Below are 18,145 nucleotides of genomic sequence, written 5' to 3'. Positions count from 1 at the left end.
CTGGAGTGTCTTCCTGATATTCCTGATGGATTCCAGATGCTTTCTAGAGATCTGGAAAAGAAGTTCAAACAGTTATCTTCCTTTTTCAGCAACCCCATTGGGTTAGGAGGCTGGCTAGCAGGGCCTGTTGGAGACACTTATAAATGCTAGCAGCCGAGAGACTACTCTTCCTAGGATTTCTTTTTTCTGATTGAGAGAAGAGTGGAGAAAGCACCTTGCTCCTCAGAGCTCTGTTCCAGGATTTGGATAGAGATGGCAGCCTGATCTCTCCCAGGAATACTTGTTCCATGTAGCTGTGTCCTTGGGTCCCTGAGTTTGTGTTTGCAACCCTCTAACTGAACTGGATAGAATGACCCCAGTGACATCTTTCTCTGACAACTGGGTTTGATTAAAAGAGACATTTCCTTAGGAACAGCTCTCATGGTTGTTGAAGGACCTCAAGGCAGTGGACTCAGTATGGCTGTAGTGTGTGGAGGCTGTGGGAGAGGAAGTGATTTGGGAATGCTACACAGTAACACAGGTAGCCATAATCCTCAGTACTCGGGAGCTGACTCCTTCCCATATCTCCAGGTTCAGTCAGGTGGGATCAGTTGGTCTGCCTCCATCACAAGTCCAACAGCTCTTCCCCAGTCCTGCAAGAGCACGAACATCAGAGCTGAGAGCAAAAGGTGAAAATAAACCAGTGCACCAGTAAGAGACTGGCTGGCTGGAGGTGGGGCTCTGGATGCTGCTGGCACCCTGGGCAATGAAGCCACAGCATAACCAGGCTCCAGCCCTGGTGCTCAGGCAGCATGGTCCTGGCTGGCCCTAGGCTCCCCCTACAAACACCCATTCCCCTTTCCTGAGTCCCCTCCACATCCCAATCCCCTGCCCTGAGCCCACCCATCCCCCTCCAACCCCTGCTTTACACCCCCCACTCCCAGCCCTGTGTTCCCCACCTTGACTCTTGAATCTCCCACTTCCTGCCATGAACCCCCACCCCTGCCTAGGCTACTGCATTCCCACACCCCCTGCCATGAGCCACTCCCACTTCCCAAGCCTAGCCCAGAACCCCCCACCATCCTTCTTACAAGTGTTATCATAACCCAACCCCATCACCCCGCAACCCTCTGCTCCAAGCCCTGCCCCCGCAGGGTGGTGCAATGTGAAAGTACTTGTAAGAAATTTAAGTTACTTTCTTCACTGGCAGAGAGAGACAGGGCATTGTTATAGCTGGAGTAGAAACAGCGGAGTGGCTTCCTCAGTACTTGGTGCCTTATGTGTGGAATTCCTCCTCTACTTCTGGCATCATCCCTCACACTGAGTTTGGTGGGTTCAGCAGGGTGCGGAAAGTGGAAAAATGTAGCCCTTACTATTTCAGGGCCTTTGACAGAGAGTTCCCTACCATGACAGGGACTAATATAGTTTCTTCTCCTTTGCTGAACAGCAATAAATATTTTATGCCTCAAAAAAAATATTTATTCTGTTAAGAAGGACTGAGATAATTACATACCAAATGGGATTAGGGTCAAAGGAACAGTCCCACTGGGGATGCTGGAAAGAAAATCCTTAAATTGTTTATCACTGAAAATGTTAATCGGGTGCTTCTGAATCTGGCTTTCATGTTAAGAACTTCAGTCCTGGACTAATTAGAGCAGGGTCAAATGAAATGAATCCACCGAGTTCAGCTAAACTCATCTTTCTTTACAAAATGTTTGATAGAAAAATAAATGCTCCTGGAGCAAAAGTGCAGCCAGTCAGAAGTCTACAGAGGTGAATGTCACTACTGGCAACAGTCTTTAATCAAATAATTATTTTTTTTAAAGGAAGGCTCTTTCCAGCCATGTGAAATTTTATTGTTCCTGTGAAAAACAAACACAGCTGCCTTGAAGCACAGAAAAACCTGTTACCCAACCAAGCTTCTTTCTCATTTGAAACTTCAGATCATGCTGCCTTGCTCCGTTAAATAGTAACACATAGATAGTCGTGTTAATCTATATACTATCAAAACAAAAAAGCAGTCCAGTAGCACTTCAAAGACTAACAAAATAATTTATGAGGTGGTGAGCTTTCATGTTGGTCTATCCCGCAAAAGCTCACCATCTAATACATTATTTTGTTAGTCTTTAAAGTGCTACTGGACTGCTTTTTTTGTTTTGCTCCATTAAATTCTATGGAAACTTTTAAACTTAGGTGTATACAGCAAAGTTATTTCAAAATAACAGCTGTTATTTCAAAATAACTATCCTAGCATCTACACAACGGTTGGCTTATGTCAAAATTGTTAAACATCATTGCATGAGGAATAGAGCTATTTTGAAATAGGGGCTGTTTAGACCAGGAAAAGAGGTTCTTTTGAAAGAAGAAAAGCAGTGTAGATGTACATGGCTCTTTCTAAAGTAATCTCCATCTTCCAAAGAACCCTTTTTTGTTTAAAAAAAAAGGAAGAAGCGTTCTTTGGAAGATGGGGATTACTTTCGAAAGAGGCATGTCTACATGCTTTTCTTCTTTCAAAAGAAGCTCTTTTGAAAAAAAATACAAATGAGGTATCAGATATGTAAATCGGCACCTTATTTGCATTTTCAATTTCCCTTATTTGCATGCCTCTTTCGAAAGAGGAATGCAAGTGTAGACACAGCCAGAGCGAGCACGCCTTTCTGTAATATTGTGTCCAGTTTTGGGGCCCCCCGGTACAAAAAGGATGTGGATGTGCTGGAGCAGTTTCAGCGGAGGGCAGTAAAAATGATTAAGGGGCTGGAGCACAAGACCTATGAGGATAGGCTGAGGGATTTGGGCTTGTTTAGTTTACAGAAGAAAAGACTTCAGGGCAATTTAATAGCAGCCTTCAACTTCCTGAAGGGGAGCTCTAAAGAGGAGGGTGAGAAACTGTTCTCAGTGTTGTCAGATGGCAGAATAAGGAGTAATGGTCTGAGGCTGAAGAGGGAGAGGTGTAGGTTAGGTATTAGGAAAAACTACCTCACCAGGAGGGTGGTGAAGCATTGGAATGCGTTGCCTAGAGAGGTGGTAGATTCTCCATCCTTCGAGGTTTTTAAGTCCCGTCTTGACAAGGTCCTGGCTGTGATGACTTAGTGGGGGTTGATTCTGCTTGAAGCAGGGGGCTGGACTAGATGACCTCCTGAGATCCCTTCCAGCCCTATGATTCTAAGAGAAATCCTATTTGCCTTCACCCGGATATCCACAACTGGTCCCATCAGAATATTTGGAGGGGGAAGGTGAGCCACATCTACTTGTTCTGAATGTTCCAGGAGCAATCTTGTCACCGTCACTGAATGAGGCAATTACTCTATCTTCTCCATCTCCACCAGACAACTTTATACACAGGGTGGCTGTGGAGCTACAGATTCAGCCTGAGGAAGTGCAGAAGCCAGGGCACAGCTTACTAGATATTCCTCAGCCTTCCAATCCCATTACACTCCCATGATTTTGGAAAGGTGTTTGTTACCCTTCAATGATTACATTTAGCTGATCAATCAAAATTATTGTCTGTTCCCAGCATGCTGGCTTCACAAGCTGCAAGCTGTATTATCCCATGGGTTTGACATGTAAAACAACAGATGTGTAAATCAACAAAGGTGGGGGAAGGAGCAGCAAGAGTCTAGCAAAAGACATAGGTAGGAAAAAAGTGCTGTGCAGGTTCTCCCACCAATGCTGCGTAGGGTTTTGCTCACAAGAAAGGTTGGGGTAAGCAACAAAACAAACAAACAAACCTTTAGGCAGTTGCATTGTGAAAGTGAAAAAATCTATGCGTTTAACTTCTGATTTACCTGAAAACTTGTGGGTTTAGATGTGGCAACTTTAGCATTTTGGCTTTTGCACAAATGCAAAGACTTATATTGAGTAAAATCTTGATCAAACATTCTTTAATTATCCAAAACCCTCTTTTATCCCTGACCTGTAAGTGGTATTGAAAATTCCCTCAGTTTTCTAACTCATGAACTGTTCAGCTTACTGGTAATTGATTTTCCCTTGTATGTGGAGAGTTGAGTTCTGAAACTACCTGGTGTGGTTCAGTTCAGACTCCATCTAAGTAGCCACGTAATCTTAACATCCCCTGGTCTGATCAAGAGTACTTTAAATGAAGACTTGAGACTTTCTATTTATCACCTCCTAACTTCTGCCTCTCTCCTACTGACCAGGGCCCCATTATTATCACCACCACTTCTGGTGGCTGATGCTGATGTTACAAGAGAAAATTTGAGCAGCAAACGTATCTAAGCTCTCTTTCTTTTTAAACCCCAAGCTTTGTCACCTCCACAATAACTTGAGGTTCTCTGAGCTCTGTGAATTGGTAGGGATGGTTTATCTTTCCATATGAGTATTCCAAAGCAATTAGTGAACTGTAAGCTTTTTGGGGCAGGGACTGTCTTTTTGTTCTGTGTTTGTACAGCACATAGTGAGCTCTTCAGTATTACAATAACGCAGGTAATAACTGAATGCTGCATTGGCTTTTGCCTGTTACAACCCCATAGCAGTCCTCACTCCATCTGGGTTGTCACTGTGTCAGTGGTATTTTTGCATAGTTGATCTCCATCTCTGCATGGGAGTGGAGGGGGCAGGTTCCTTGAAAATGAATAATCATGTCCTCTTCCTCTCTCATTTTCAGGCACACTGATGGAAGGGTCAGGGAGGAACTGCTCCAAGGCCCCACAATTCAAAGGGGCGTGGAGCTCTTGGCTGCTGCTGCTGCTGAAGCAGCAGCAGCAGCAGCAGCTAGTGCCCAGGCCCCTTTGAATTGCTGCTGGAGCACCACACTGCATACCTCTGAGGGCTGGGGGTGGGTGGGGCCCAGCAACACAGTTGAGGTGGCACTAAGTTCTCACTGCTGTCAGTCCTTCCCCTTCTGTCCTCAGCCCTGTCCCTTCCAGGATATTCAGATTCCACCCGCCCACCCCACACACACACGTCTTATCCCCGAACCTGCAGTGGCTGTTGGCCCCACTGCTCATTATCTACAAGTTTTCTGAGTCTACTAGGGTAGTGACCAACATTTTAGAAAACTGCCTGGCAGACTGAATCATCCGCTAGAAGTCAAAGGGCCTTCATTCTAAATCTGTCTCTTTATCATTCTGGATCAATCTCCCCATTGCAGAATGACCATTGTAATCCAACTTCACAAGGGATAGTTAATTTGAATATGAAACTCTTTAGAATTGCTACAGAATATTATTAGAACACAAAAAAATCATGTCTCAGAATCAGGATTGGGGTTAATGGAGTGCAAGAGTTTATGCATCAGTAGAGAATATGAAGCAAGAAATGCCCTAGGCAGAATAGAATCAGAATGGCTTGGCCAGCCCACTACCCTTAATAAAGGCTATCTCCTTGTGCTAAGAATACAATAAAGTACATGCTGCGTGTTATGACCTTTGCTGATTCTTCACATGACCAATGCATTGACTCAACAAACCCATGTTTTGAATCTTCTTCTTAGCTAGAGAAATGTAACGGGAGATTCTTGCAAGTCAAATATTCTAATTTGTGATTTCCTTTCTTTGCAGCAAACTACCTAGCTGGGCCAGAGCAGTTGTTCCCAAAATATTTTACATTACAGAGAAGGCTTGGAATTATTACCCTTATACAATTACAGGTGAGTACCCAAAGCAAACCGAAAACATTAGAAGCTTTTTGTGGATAGTTTTGTCTATCTTGAAAGCTGTATGTCACATACCTACAGGCAGACTTTAAAATATTTGAGCAATACCTATGTAACCACTGCCTATTTTTATTTCCCTTCAATTGCTGTTGCCAAGCAATCTGAGTAATATGCAGAAACTATAGATGGGAAAAGATGGGAAATGTTATTTTATGGTACTGTCTCCCCCATTACATTTCTGAATTAGCTCTTTAAATACTGTATATTAAATATGCTGACTGGTAACCCATGTTGTCCCATAGACTCCATTGGGATTGCACAGAACACTCTTTTTCTCCCTGATTCATAGGAGGGAAAAAATGATTTGCAAGAGCTGATGGGTGGAGTGACTATGGGGCTGTATCCAAATGTATTAGTACACCTTTGCATTTATTGAACATAATTGGCATCATTATTTTATTCTACTTTTGTTTTCTTTCTTGCCTTCTCTTACCAATGGACAAACTGGGACCAGAATACACGGTAAGTTTTCCTTACTATTTATTTCTTTAATTCTGAAAATAAGATCACTGTAAAATCCACGGGTAGAATCCAAAGTTGGCTCATTTGCTGTCACACTAATGCTCAGCAGATTTGATACTGGAACTTTACTTTATGTAACTGTTCAAGAACACTGACACTAACTTGAAGTGTTTTATGGCACTCATATATTATTTAACTTATTTTGGTAACTTGGCAATGCCTGGATATATTTCACTAGTCGGTAGCTATTACAGAAGAGTTTCTGTAAAAGAGCCAGATTTTTAAAGTCCTGGTCCTTACCTGGAGACAAGAGACAGATTTTATTGTATTTATTTTTTTAACCCTTACGAAGTGCTCATGTCTGGGTATAACATCTCCAAAACTGTACCATCTGTAGACAGACTTAAACAAAAGCTGGGTCCAAAGCCCAGAAAAAAGTCATTCCCTCAAACAGAGCTGGGCAAAAGAATAACATAAGTTATCAAAATGGTTACAGAGGTAGGAGCCTGCATAGAAAACCTTTAGTTGAGTCTTGGAGAGAGAAATATGGGTGAACGTCCTCAAGGAGGAAATTGCAGGCACAGGGTCCTAGAACTGAGAAGATCCGGGCTCTCCTGTGTTAGAATGACCCGCAGAGCAAAGATCAGGGAAAACCCATCTGCCACAGCATGGCTGGCCCCTTTAAAAGGGAATGGGGATACCCTGCACTTGCTGCACACCAGGGCCTTATCAAGTGGGAAACAGCTGCAAGCAGTAAAGAGATGCCTACAGAGAGTACAAGGAGGAGGAGGAGGATGTTTGCTGAGTCAGCAAGGAAGCCTGTGTGGAGAAGATCAAACTCCAAGCAAGAGACACTGGAGGCTAAGAAGAAGACAGACCCTCAGGGAGGAGGGATTGTGCCCAGCTTGGGACTGTGGTGACAGAAAAAAAACTTTAAAAGATAGATTGGACTCTTTGGGAACTGTGGTAGAATCATTTTGAGAACATCATGCCTGTGTGGATTATCTAAGGAAACCTGAATTAAGGGAAAACTGAGGCAGGCCTCAGCAGAACCTTACTAGCCAACAGGTGGCACGACAGGCAAGCATCTCCTGTGGTACCATCCCTTCTGTATAGATAGTACAGCATTTAAAATATTTAGGCAGAGTTTTTCAAATGAGCAAGAGATTAAAGTGATGAAAGTGGAGGAGAAGAAACCCAGGGATAGTTGGGAAAAGGTACAGAGCTGAAAGCCGGCAGGAGGCAGGTAGGTCACATAGAGAAAAGCACTAGTTAAAATTGGAGAACAAAGCTACTCACCAAGTTGCCCGACATATTTTTTGATGCATGTTCTGCATTTGCATCATGCACAATATTTCTACAGCCATAAATGGTAATCCACACATGGAGTGAAGGCAGAGTCAACAATAGTGACCTGTGGGCAGATTGTTCATTGCTGTGTATTGTCACCGATCCATTAACTCCAGCGGGTCTATTACATTTTATGCCAGCTGAGGAACGTCTCCCTGCTGTGTGGATTCAGGAGCAGAACTTTTCCCTAAATTGTATAAGGAAGTTGACATTTGCATCCATTATTGATGCTATGTTTTATACCCTGAAAACTTTGCATTAGCTGTTCACCTCTTAAAAGATAATTTTAATAGTGGAGCAAACCAGCAAAAGATGAGCTAATGGTGATGTGCAGACAATGGCTAAATTAAATATAAGCTTTTGGACCAGTCTCTGTAATAGAGAAAAAGAATTCATTTTCCATACAGAAAGCTAAACTGTATTGCTAATAGCAATTGACTAAGGAAGAAAATAGGGAGCCACCTAAAAGAAAAAAATCTGCAATAAATCACCAAGACCCATTTACACACAAGTGACTACATCTGGAGAAAGACAATAGTCGGAGAGAGACAGTTAGGAATGTTTGTAACCCCAGAGGCACTGCGACCACTGACAAGGGAGAGCACAGTCTCTGTTCTACAGCTTTGGCTGAACGTCATCTGGTTTTAAGCTCATGTGATAGAGCACATGGCATTAGCCCTCAAGGTTGCAGGTTTATTCCCTCCCACCAGCCACCTCAGTCTGTTGACTTTATACGCTGAAAGAGATTAGAGTTGATAGAAGACAACAAATGACATGTTAATTTGAAATGCAATGCTGTAAGGCACTCCAAAAAAATAAAACAATATATAAAAGTTAGGTACAGTATTATTATTAGTCTGACAACGAATCTAAATCAGAGTCATGATGGTCCTTCACAGACAGGACATGCATTTCAGTTCTATAAATCTTCATAGAAGAGAGATCCTCACCAGCTAGAGACTTCAAAGAAGAGCAATGAAAAGTGATTAAGAGGCTGGGGGAATTGACTTATGAAGAAAGATTAGAAGTGACTGTAAATTTATGTTTGGCTAAATAAGAACTACAAATGGAAGGAGAGTGTTAATTATTGAGGGTGATGCCAGGACACACAATTAGGAATACTGAGCCAAAATGAAGAAAAGAACATTTCAGGCAGATGCCAACTAAAACTTCTTAATGGAACGACTACACAATGTCTTCTGAGAAAAGTGATGAAAGCCCCTTGTAGAAGCTTAAGGGGCATTATACAGGAATGGAAACAGAGACAATATTATGAGGGCCTGTAGAATAATAGTTGCCCATCACCTATTTTATTGTGTCCAATTTGGATGGTTCACTTAAAAGTATATGCCAACGTTTTCCAAAGTAGATTTCAAGAGTTAGCTAATAAAAGCATTTTGAGACACCTACGTGAAAAGTGACTGAGTATCCACAACTCTCACGGTTGAGAATGTTGTAAGGAAAAATATTAAATATCAAAGACAATCCCAGACAACTAAGGGAATTGTGTAAACTTAATAGGCCTGTGTCTGCCAGAGTAGAAAATGCAAAGAAATCCCAAAGAGATTTTTCTTTTCTGGATTTGTCAGGTTGGCCAAAGAAAATTAAATGTAAAACAACACATGCGCCCACTCAGCTCCCAAGGAACCAAGTAAAAATGGCTTTAGTAGAGCTGGGCTACTTTACCTGTAAGAGGAGGATGTTAGCCATGAAGGAGCACACCACAAATACTCATGGGACCTGTTCAAAGTGAAAGTTCAGCTAGTGGAAAACAAGATAGAAGTTTCAAAATAAACAAATAACCAGGTCACCAGTGCTGTATAACACAGTCCTGTTCTGTTCAAAGTACACTGAAAATGAGTCTCAACCAGTTTACAGCTATCCTGATAAGAGGAAAGGGGGGAAAATAGCAAAAAGCTAATGAAATCAGAATTCAAGCAGACCTTTTGCTAGTGCACATGTGTAGTCCAATCACCCCATTAAAGCTAATTTCGAATACTTCTGCAGTCAGTTTCTATAGTCCCAGCAAGAGTTAAATAACTGGATCTTCAGTTTTAAAAGCAGCTGGAAAATGCTTTTTCAAAGCAGACCACTGGTAAATTTTTGACCACTAAAGATGGAAGCTAAGATGATGGTGGGTCAATGGAAGGCTTAAGTGGCATAGGATGATCAACCTGCTGAGATCAGAAAGTAATTGTCCTCCTCCTGCCCTGGACTTCAGTGAGGACAGAATCTAAATGTAGAAGTGTTTATGAAAAGACAGTTACTGAAGAAAAGGCATGATATAGTGATCTTGTGCGGATGAGCTATCCCAGTGATATTTTTTTCCTCTAGAGAGTGACTCATGGAGAATATAGTGCAGTATGCATCAAGTGATAGTTGTTAAATGTCCCATTATTGACTTGCTCCTTTTGACTAGTTTTAAGAGCAGACCGGTTATTTACTTCACTTAATCAGCTGCTCATTTATCCATAAAAAGTTACTAAGTAGAGTGATTACTTTAATAAGCAGCAGAGTGGAGCTAAGAAGCAGAATTTTGTTTCAGATAATTTCAAAAAATTTGGAGGGAAGGGGGAGTTTCTTGGTGTTTCCCTTATTTGAGGGCCACTGTTTGAATTTTGAATGCATCCTATCAATATCCTTTTAATGGACATTCTAATAGGCTCTGTTTGTGATGTAAGCAATAGCAGCTGTCAGTTGCAGTACTGGGACCTAATACAAGTTAATGAGCAAACACTTTATTTCGGAATTCTCAATTACTTATCCCAATTGGTAACTGCCAGGCTGCCTCTGAATGTATTATGGGAAGAATCAGCTGGGCTTGGCTAGTTAGACCCCAAGTGATCTAACACTGGGCTTGTCCAACCAAAACTCTTTGTGAAGTGAATGGTAATTGAGGTGGTAATTGAATTACAGGTATAAGACCCAGGTTTAGGGTTGCCAACTCTACCTGACTGTATGGACCAGGCACCATTGCCACAAATGGCCTCCAGTTTGTCCCATCAGGAAAGTTGGCAACCCTACCCAGGGTAGCTTGTAACAATTCCATTGGTCTTCTATGATTCAATTTGATGGGTTCTAAAGTCTTAGGGGATGTCAGGGTTCTCAATGTCTATATAAAATGATATTGTGTTTGCTCCTTTTTCTGTTTATCAACCTGGCTGTATGTGAATCCTGTCAAATTCACAGGGGTCTAAAGCTGTTTTCCATCTTTAAGAGATTAATCGTATTGAATCTTCCCTTTGTAGGTTCTATCAGGCTGCCTTGGAGAATTCCTTTATTCTCCTACTTGGTTATTACAAATCAGCCCCACTTCAGGAGACACTGCTGCTTTCATTATCAGCTCTGCCTTGTCTCACTTCTGGCCCTCTTTTTTTCTCAGCATGTTACTGTTCCTGCATGTCAGAGAACAAGAAGAGCCAGCATGAATGAACAGAGACATCAATGGCAGGTTGAGAGTGGTTAGGGGCAGCTTATTCCTTCTTTGTGTCATCTCCTAGACTGCACAAGTGATGTAAACAAACATTTTCCTATTGACCTTGTCTGTGTGTTCTGAGCTTTCCTTTGTTGTTTCCTTGCTACTTTTCTTCATGTCTCTGCTACTGTCTCCTCCCTACGGCACTTTTCCCCACTTTGCCCTTCTCCCAATCCTTACCTTCCATACTTTGTTTCACATCGCTTTCTCTCCTTTGTCTCATAACCCCAGCTATGCCCTGCCCTTCACATCTTTGCATTTCTCTGGTCAACTTCGAGAAGCATATTGGAGCTGGCCATAAAGTTTTCCTCTCTTGCAACTTTGGGCAGAGCTGTTGGATGACTGTAAGTTAAACGGATTGTCCTGCTACCTGCAGGAAGGAAGAACCTGTCACTGATTCCAATGCACATTTCACCAAATGACCTATGTATAGCTTTTCTAGGACTGAGAAACAGCAGGAAAGTCACAGCATTCATGAGTCTACCAAGTTGTCCATTTTCCATTCCTCATGACCAGCATTCCCTGTAAGCTGTACACTTGGGCAGCCACTTAGAAGAAATTCAGATGCCACCCAGACTTAGCCAAGTGTCCAAAGCTAAGTTTTTTGTTTCAACTTGTGGTGCACAATTCACGTGTGCCTCAATGCACATAAAAACTTATTCTGCACATGGATGGAAAAAATATGTTCCGCACATGCATGGAACAGATTAGAGGGAACAATTGCTCATGATCATAACATCTTATAAAAAGAACATACTTGTCATTCTGATCAAAGAAAGCCACTGCATGCAATAAGCAGTTGTTATTGAGTGGCACTACTGTGTGTTCACATCCTGTTCTGTGCACAGAATCTTAAATGTAGGCAGTAATATGTAGGCTATTTATGCAAAGAGAACTGGAAAATTCTATTAGAGACTACCTAGACCAGGGATTAGCAACCACTGGCATGAGTGCCAAGAGTGGCACACGAGCTGATTTTCATTGGCACATGAGGCGGAAGCTCAGCCCCCACTTCTCTTCTCCGGTGCAGCCAGGAGCTTGCTCAAAGCCATGCCACCTGTGGATTAACAAAAGACCAGCTAGTGCTACCAACTATCACCTAAAAGGTAAAGCTCTGCATCCTAACATATTTGTTAATGAAGCTATCGTAATAGGACTGTTAGTGACTTTAAAAAGTATCACCGGCACGTCGACTGTACATAGGGGTCAAAAGGTCAAATTTCGGCATTCCGCCTCAGAAAAGTTGCTGACCCCTGATCCAGATGCAGGAGGAGGCAGAAGAAAACCATATCACGTGGACAATTTCCACCTGAGAGTTTGCATTTGCAAAACAGTCTTTGAGCTAGAGACTCCTGTTGACTTTCTGGAGGCCTATAACACGGCAAGCCAGCTTCTTTAAAGAAACAGACACAGTCTTGATCTATCAAGTTCAGCAACTGCCACTTTTGGATGAATTGGGTTAAGTTTTATACATTCTTAAGATGCAATCTTTGCAATATTTTTTAAAAAGCTCTACACGGTTATATTTTGTGTTTGGTAACAAAATTGTGTTAGATACTTAACAGATATTCAGAGAGCTATAACAAGGCCTGTTGCATTTACAACCTACTAGCCCAATTCTGAATGGTGATCAGCCTATGCAGACTGCGATAGCCCCACAAAACCTTGTTGAAATAAATAGTGCTTGATATAAAGTAATCAATCCACTTCATGGATCACAGTGCAGAATTAAGATCCACATGGTATGTTGGCCTTATGCTTAAACAATCTGTAGTTGATTAGTATTTTGCTAAGAGGGCCAGATACATTTCATTTACAGACACTAGCTTTTGTTGAGCACAAACTGTATGCTAATGAAAATGAGAGGTTTAAAATGAGTTGAAATCAGATCTTTATTGGCTGTTTACAGACTAAAAATCCCCTTATGACCCTAGTCCATTTAGAGTCCAAGCCTACGATGGTTTCATTGACGTCAGTGATGGAGGATCAGGCCCCAAGTGCAATAACTTCTTGGCTCTTTTTAGGATTTAGTACATCAATAAAATAGTTGATTGCTTTCATATTACAATCCTTTTAAAACTGCAGCCAGAAAAAAAATATAAAACACCATCAATATTACAGAACCCCTAATGCAGAATGTAAAATGTTGAGTGCAGAGACTATAAAGCGGTGAGTTCCAGCCAAACCCTAAGAAGTAAAAGGATCATGTAAAATAGTAGGAAAAAACTGGGCCTTGCTGTATATCTAATACTATATCAACCTTTCAACATACAAAATGTAGGCACATGCAGGGGAAATTGTTTGCATATGCAAGTAGAATTTGTGTCCCACCATCAGTAGCTTCCAACATCCAATAGCTGTTTTGATGAAATCTATTTTCCACCCACTTAGACATTCTGGAGTAAATGCTGTGTTTTGCATGGGCATTTTAGCCCTGCAGTTTTACCATGACCTTTCCTCTGACTCAAACATAGCTCTAGCCCAAAAAGCATTTTGTGAAGCAACTGCCTTCACTGATAGGTAGAATTTCTCAGTCTCTAATGCAGTGTGTTTAATAGCTGTATGGAGTGTTGTGTTTGCACCTGGACTGTGCCTTTTGCATTAGTATGAGGTTTAATCTACCTTAGGTAGGTAAATCGATTTCAGATACATAATTTTACTTATGGCAATTGCATAGGTAGAATTGACTTATCTGCAAACAACTTACCTGGCTACCTACAGAGGGAGATTGGGAGAGTTTCTCCTGTCATCAACCATTCTTATTCCTCGCAATATTTAGGGCTACAGGAGTGGACCAGGTATGTGAACTCAAACTTCTCAGTAATGCAGGTACACCCTCAGTTTCAGGCATTTTGGATGCACAAGCACACCAAAAGAGTTGTGACAGTAGAGAATGGGAATCCTCTGCAAGAAATCTGTTGTTGGAAAAAAGGCCAGCAGCACAGAAATGAAAAGCGGGAAACAGCAACTCGTGCTGGGGACTTCTTCCCCTACCAGAGTGAAATCCTGAGCCCCACTGAAATTGACAGAAAAACTCCCGCTAACTTCAGTGCAGCAAGAATTTCACCCTGTGCTGCAAGGGAATGAGTGCCTGGCAGGTACTCAGCATTCCAGGGGACTTAATTGGGGGAAAAAAAACCCCCACAACTATTTTTATCTGAGATGCTGTAACTATCTTAGTCTGAAAAAATAGATTTTAAGCCCAAGTCTGGCAGGCGTAGGCAGTGGTTAAGAAACCTCTCCTGCCCACTCAAGATTTTTTGTTGTTTCTTTTCTCCTGAGTGAACACTTGATATGAGTTTCACTGTTCGTAAATTATTAGTACAATACTTCCAAAGGTCTCTGCCTCTCTCATGGTAAAAGTGGTGTCAGAGCGTGACAGTTGGCAGCAAACTAGATGAGCTTTTCAGTCATTTGAAGCAAAATTTAAGTTAACAGAACTTCAAACATATTGTGGTGAAGTGGTGAATCCTGCAGCTCTGTGTTGAACTGCCATAAAGACCTACTTATCTGAGCCAAATTTTTGTCTCTTTTACATTGATGTAAATACAGTGAAATTGTTGAAATTAGAGGAGTTACTGCAGATGGACATTGGAATAAGGCCATGTCTACGTTACATGGAGGATCGACCCACTCGGGGTCAGTCTTCTGGGATTCACTTTTGTGTGCTTGGTAGAAACATGCAAAAAAAAAATCGACCTGTCAGGGTCAGCAGTCAACCCTCCTATCACAAGGAGTAAGGGAGGTTGACAGGAGAAACTCTCCCATTGACCTTTCTCAGTAAGGATGGCCAGGTATAGCAACTGTAGATAGTCAATTCTAGCTATGCAATTGCCATAGCTAAAATTGCTTATCTGCAATTGACTTAACAAAAAAAAATCAGGCCCATAACTGACTAAATGTCACCTCCTACACACTAGCTGCACTTATTTTCACCCACTTTAGAAGATATCTCCCATCAGGATGTTGTACCATCATAAACTTGTGAAAATGAATCAAAACAGCCTATATTTAGACCAGACTTTTTTATCCTGAAAGATCCCAGAGTACCTTACAAACTAATGTGTAAATCAAGGGTTGCTTTGATGAAGTCTCCCCTGTGTAAATACCAGTTTCAGTGGAATCAGAATCAGGCCCTCCCTGTCTGAGAATCACTGTGTGACAAAAGAGCACCCACCACTCCTGGGGTGTGCAGACATTCTGCACCAAAAACAGTCATTGAGGTTTTAGACAATCAAGTGTGGAAAGTAAGTTTTCCATAGGACATTACAGGAGTTTTTAAGCAGGTGGAAGATAATTATCCCAAGCTCTTCACACCATTCTTCTTTCACTCGATACCTGTCTCTGGAGACCATGAAATATCGTTAACAAAGACATAAAAAAAAAAATCAGTTACGCTGCATCAGAGATTTGCAAACCTCTGACCAAATAAACAGATTTTTGGGCTCTTCCCATACAGGTGCAAGAAATGCCATTATAAAAGCACTGCAAAATGTTTTATAGAGAACAATCCCTGATTTTCCAGGGCTTGACAAGTAACCCAGTAGGCCTTTTTCATGTTTCATTTCTATAATCAAGGGTAGGTTGGGACATGGGCTTATGTCAGGGCTTCTGTCTTTGGACTCATGTGACTAAACCAGACTGAGCTTTTGTAATGGGATAGGAGGATGATGCAGTAATATTCTATACAACTCTGTTATGCCCTCTTGCACTTCAGTTTAACTCTTTGGTGAAGCACAGCCTAGATTTGTGTTTTTTCCCCCCAACGTTTCTAAAAGCATTCCAGAGAGTTAAACCTCAGGGCTATTGCATGCAAAACCCTGGTAAATAGGTGTTCATAGTTCCCAGTAAGCTTAGATGAGGCAGTACCATACAGCTTCTTGGTAAATGACCATTTAATGAGCACAGAAAACATTACAAATCATACTCTGCACTGGGAAAAGGATTTAGAATACTTCTGAATACCACAAACCTAAGCTATTAGGCAGTAAATCTGTTGGTACTCTTTGTACACGTTTCCCCCTTTGCTACTGTTACATATATTTTAAAACACAATATTTCCACTCATATGCCTGGGTTCGTAAGTATTCTCCAGTTTCTGTCTCAACAATATGTGTTGTCTCTTCGGATCTGGTAAGCAAAGCCAGTTCCTTTCCAAATATCAGAACCCTGTCAGAAAACAAACTCCATTGACTTGGCCTCAGTTGCTTGTGAAACAGAAATCTGTAGCCCAGAGCAGTACAGGTATTGGAATCAGCATATAAATGTCCATTCCTTGGATTCCTATAAGGCATTAGCCTTTCCTCACACAGGAGGGCATCAAATGTTATCATAATGAAGAGCTTCTCTAATAAGAGAAACTGGAAGAGCACGTACCTATTACAGGAACAAGTAGTGGGACACAGATTTCTCATATCAGATGCATCTCTTAGTCCTGCAAGCATCACTGAGGTCCAGAACTGTCCATAACTTCTGTATATATTACCTTCCTTACCAGTTGTGCTCAGCTTGGTTGAGCATTCAGAGCAAGAATGGCTGTGACCTGCCAAAGGGTTAGCCTACAAGGCAAAGCTTCCTGAACAGCATCCAGTAACTGGCATACCCTACTCCTGGATGTTCTGGTCTCTTCTTGCTCAGTTGCTCTGCCATGTCTTCTACACATCTGCAGAGACACAAAGTATTCAGATCTCCTCCCCATTGTTTCTGTGCCTTTCTCTGAACTGCAGAGCAAATCATAGAATACTAAAACTGGAGGACATCTCGAGAGACCATCAAGTCCAGCCCCCGCCCTCATAACCGCTGACAGATGGAACTGAACCTGGTACCTCTGGAGCTTAGGGCATTAGCCTCTACAGCTTGAGCTAAAAGCCATCTGCCTCTCACCTAAGGCTGTAGAAGAGACTCTTCCTCTGTGTAACTCATCTAAGTGCCACTACATGGGACAGAGAACCACACCCAGTAGGTGTTGCAGCAAGGGCAACAGTTTCCAGACCACAGTTCAATTTAGTCTCTCCAGTCGCTCACCCTCTTTCCCCCAGGGGCTGGGGCTTGGAACAGATCTCCAGGGCAGGGAGCCCGGCCACTGCTTCAGTGGATCCCTCCTTTGCTGTCCTGACCCAAAGCTGGTCTGCCTTGTTCTCACTTTACGCTCCCTAACTCTGTCTTTCCTATACCTCTCCTCCAGTTCTCTCCCTCTCTATCAACTGTGGAAGGTTTGTAAAAGGCCATCATCAAGCTTGCAGTGGAGTTAGCTGGCACCCATCTGCCTGAGCCAGCTCCCTCCCAGCTGCTACTGATTGCCCTACTGCTCTCTCCTTGTATTTAGCAAGTCTTTTTCAACTTGTAGGTTGCCAGTCTCCCACTGTGCTGGAGTCCTCTGGCCTGACTCTGCCACAGTGTGTAGGTTAAACCCTCAGGGCAGGACCAGGCACCATCTAGATCACCCCTTATAGATTAGTAACAGAGAGAATGCTGTGCTAGTCTATACACTATCAAAACAAAAAAGCAGTAAAGCAGCACTTTAAAGACTAAAAATAATTTATTAGGTGAGCTTTCATGTGACAGACCCACTTCTTCAGACCATAGCCATACCAGAACAGACTCCGTATTTAAGGCATAGAGAACCAAAAACAGTAATCAAGGTTGACAAATCAGAAAAAAAATTATCAAGGTGAGCAAATCACAGAGTAGAGGGGCAGGTGGGAGGGAGTCAAGAATTAGATTAAGCCAAGTATGCCCCTTATAGATGTTTATCTAACCTGCTCTTAAAAATCTCCAATGAAGGAGATTCTACCACCTTCCTAGGAAAATTTCATTCTAGTGTTTAACCACCCTGAGAGTTAGGAAGATTTTCCTAATGTCCAACCTAAACGCCCCTTGCTGCAATTTAAGCCCATTACTTCTCGTCCTACCCTCAGGATTAAAGAGCACAATTTTTCTTTCTCCTCCTTATAATGCCCTTCTAGATACTTGAAAACTGCTGTCAAGTCCCCCTCAGCCTTTTTTCCGAGATAAACAAATACAGTTCTTTCAAGGTATGTCTATATTTCTAGGAAGATCAGTCTGGTAAGAGTCAATCTTCCAGAGTTCGATTTTGCGTGTCTGGTAAGTACATGGGAAAATTGATCACTCTAGGGTTGCCAATCAGCCCCTGTTATCCACACTATTACATGGAGTCAGGGAGGTACACAGGAGAGTATAGAGGC

At 42.1% G+C, this 18,145-nt stretch overlaps 1 protein-coding gene across 1 annotated transcript in view; it reads left to right on the top strand.

Annotated features, from left to right (window-relative positions):
* Positions 1-18,145, top strand: part of PITPNC1 (phosphatidylinositol transfer protein cytoplasmic 1) — a 250,262-nt gene that overhangs the window by 131,815 nt on the left and 100,302 nt on the right. The window contains exons 3-4 of the mRNA XM_075014752.1: positions 5,499-5,587; positions 6,108-6,115. Coding sequence (XP_074870853.1) covers positions 5,499-5,587; positions 6,108-6,115 — 97 coding nt within the window. The remainder of the gene's footprint in view (positions 1-5,498; positions 5,588-6,107; positions 6,116-18,145) is intronic.

This window comes from Carettochelys insculpta, chromosome 20 (assembly GCF_033958435.1).
Source record: "Carettochelys insculpta isolate YL-2023 chromosome 20, ASM3395843v1, whole genome shotgun sequence".
NCBI classification, from domain to species: domain Eukaryota; kingdom Metazoa; phylum Chordata; order Testudines; family Carettochelyidae; genus Carettochelys; species Carettochelys insculpta.
Note: the sequence above shows the minus strand (reverse complement) of the source record. Positions and strands in the feature narration are given on the sequence as shown.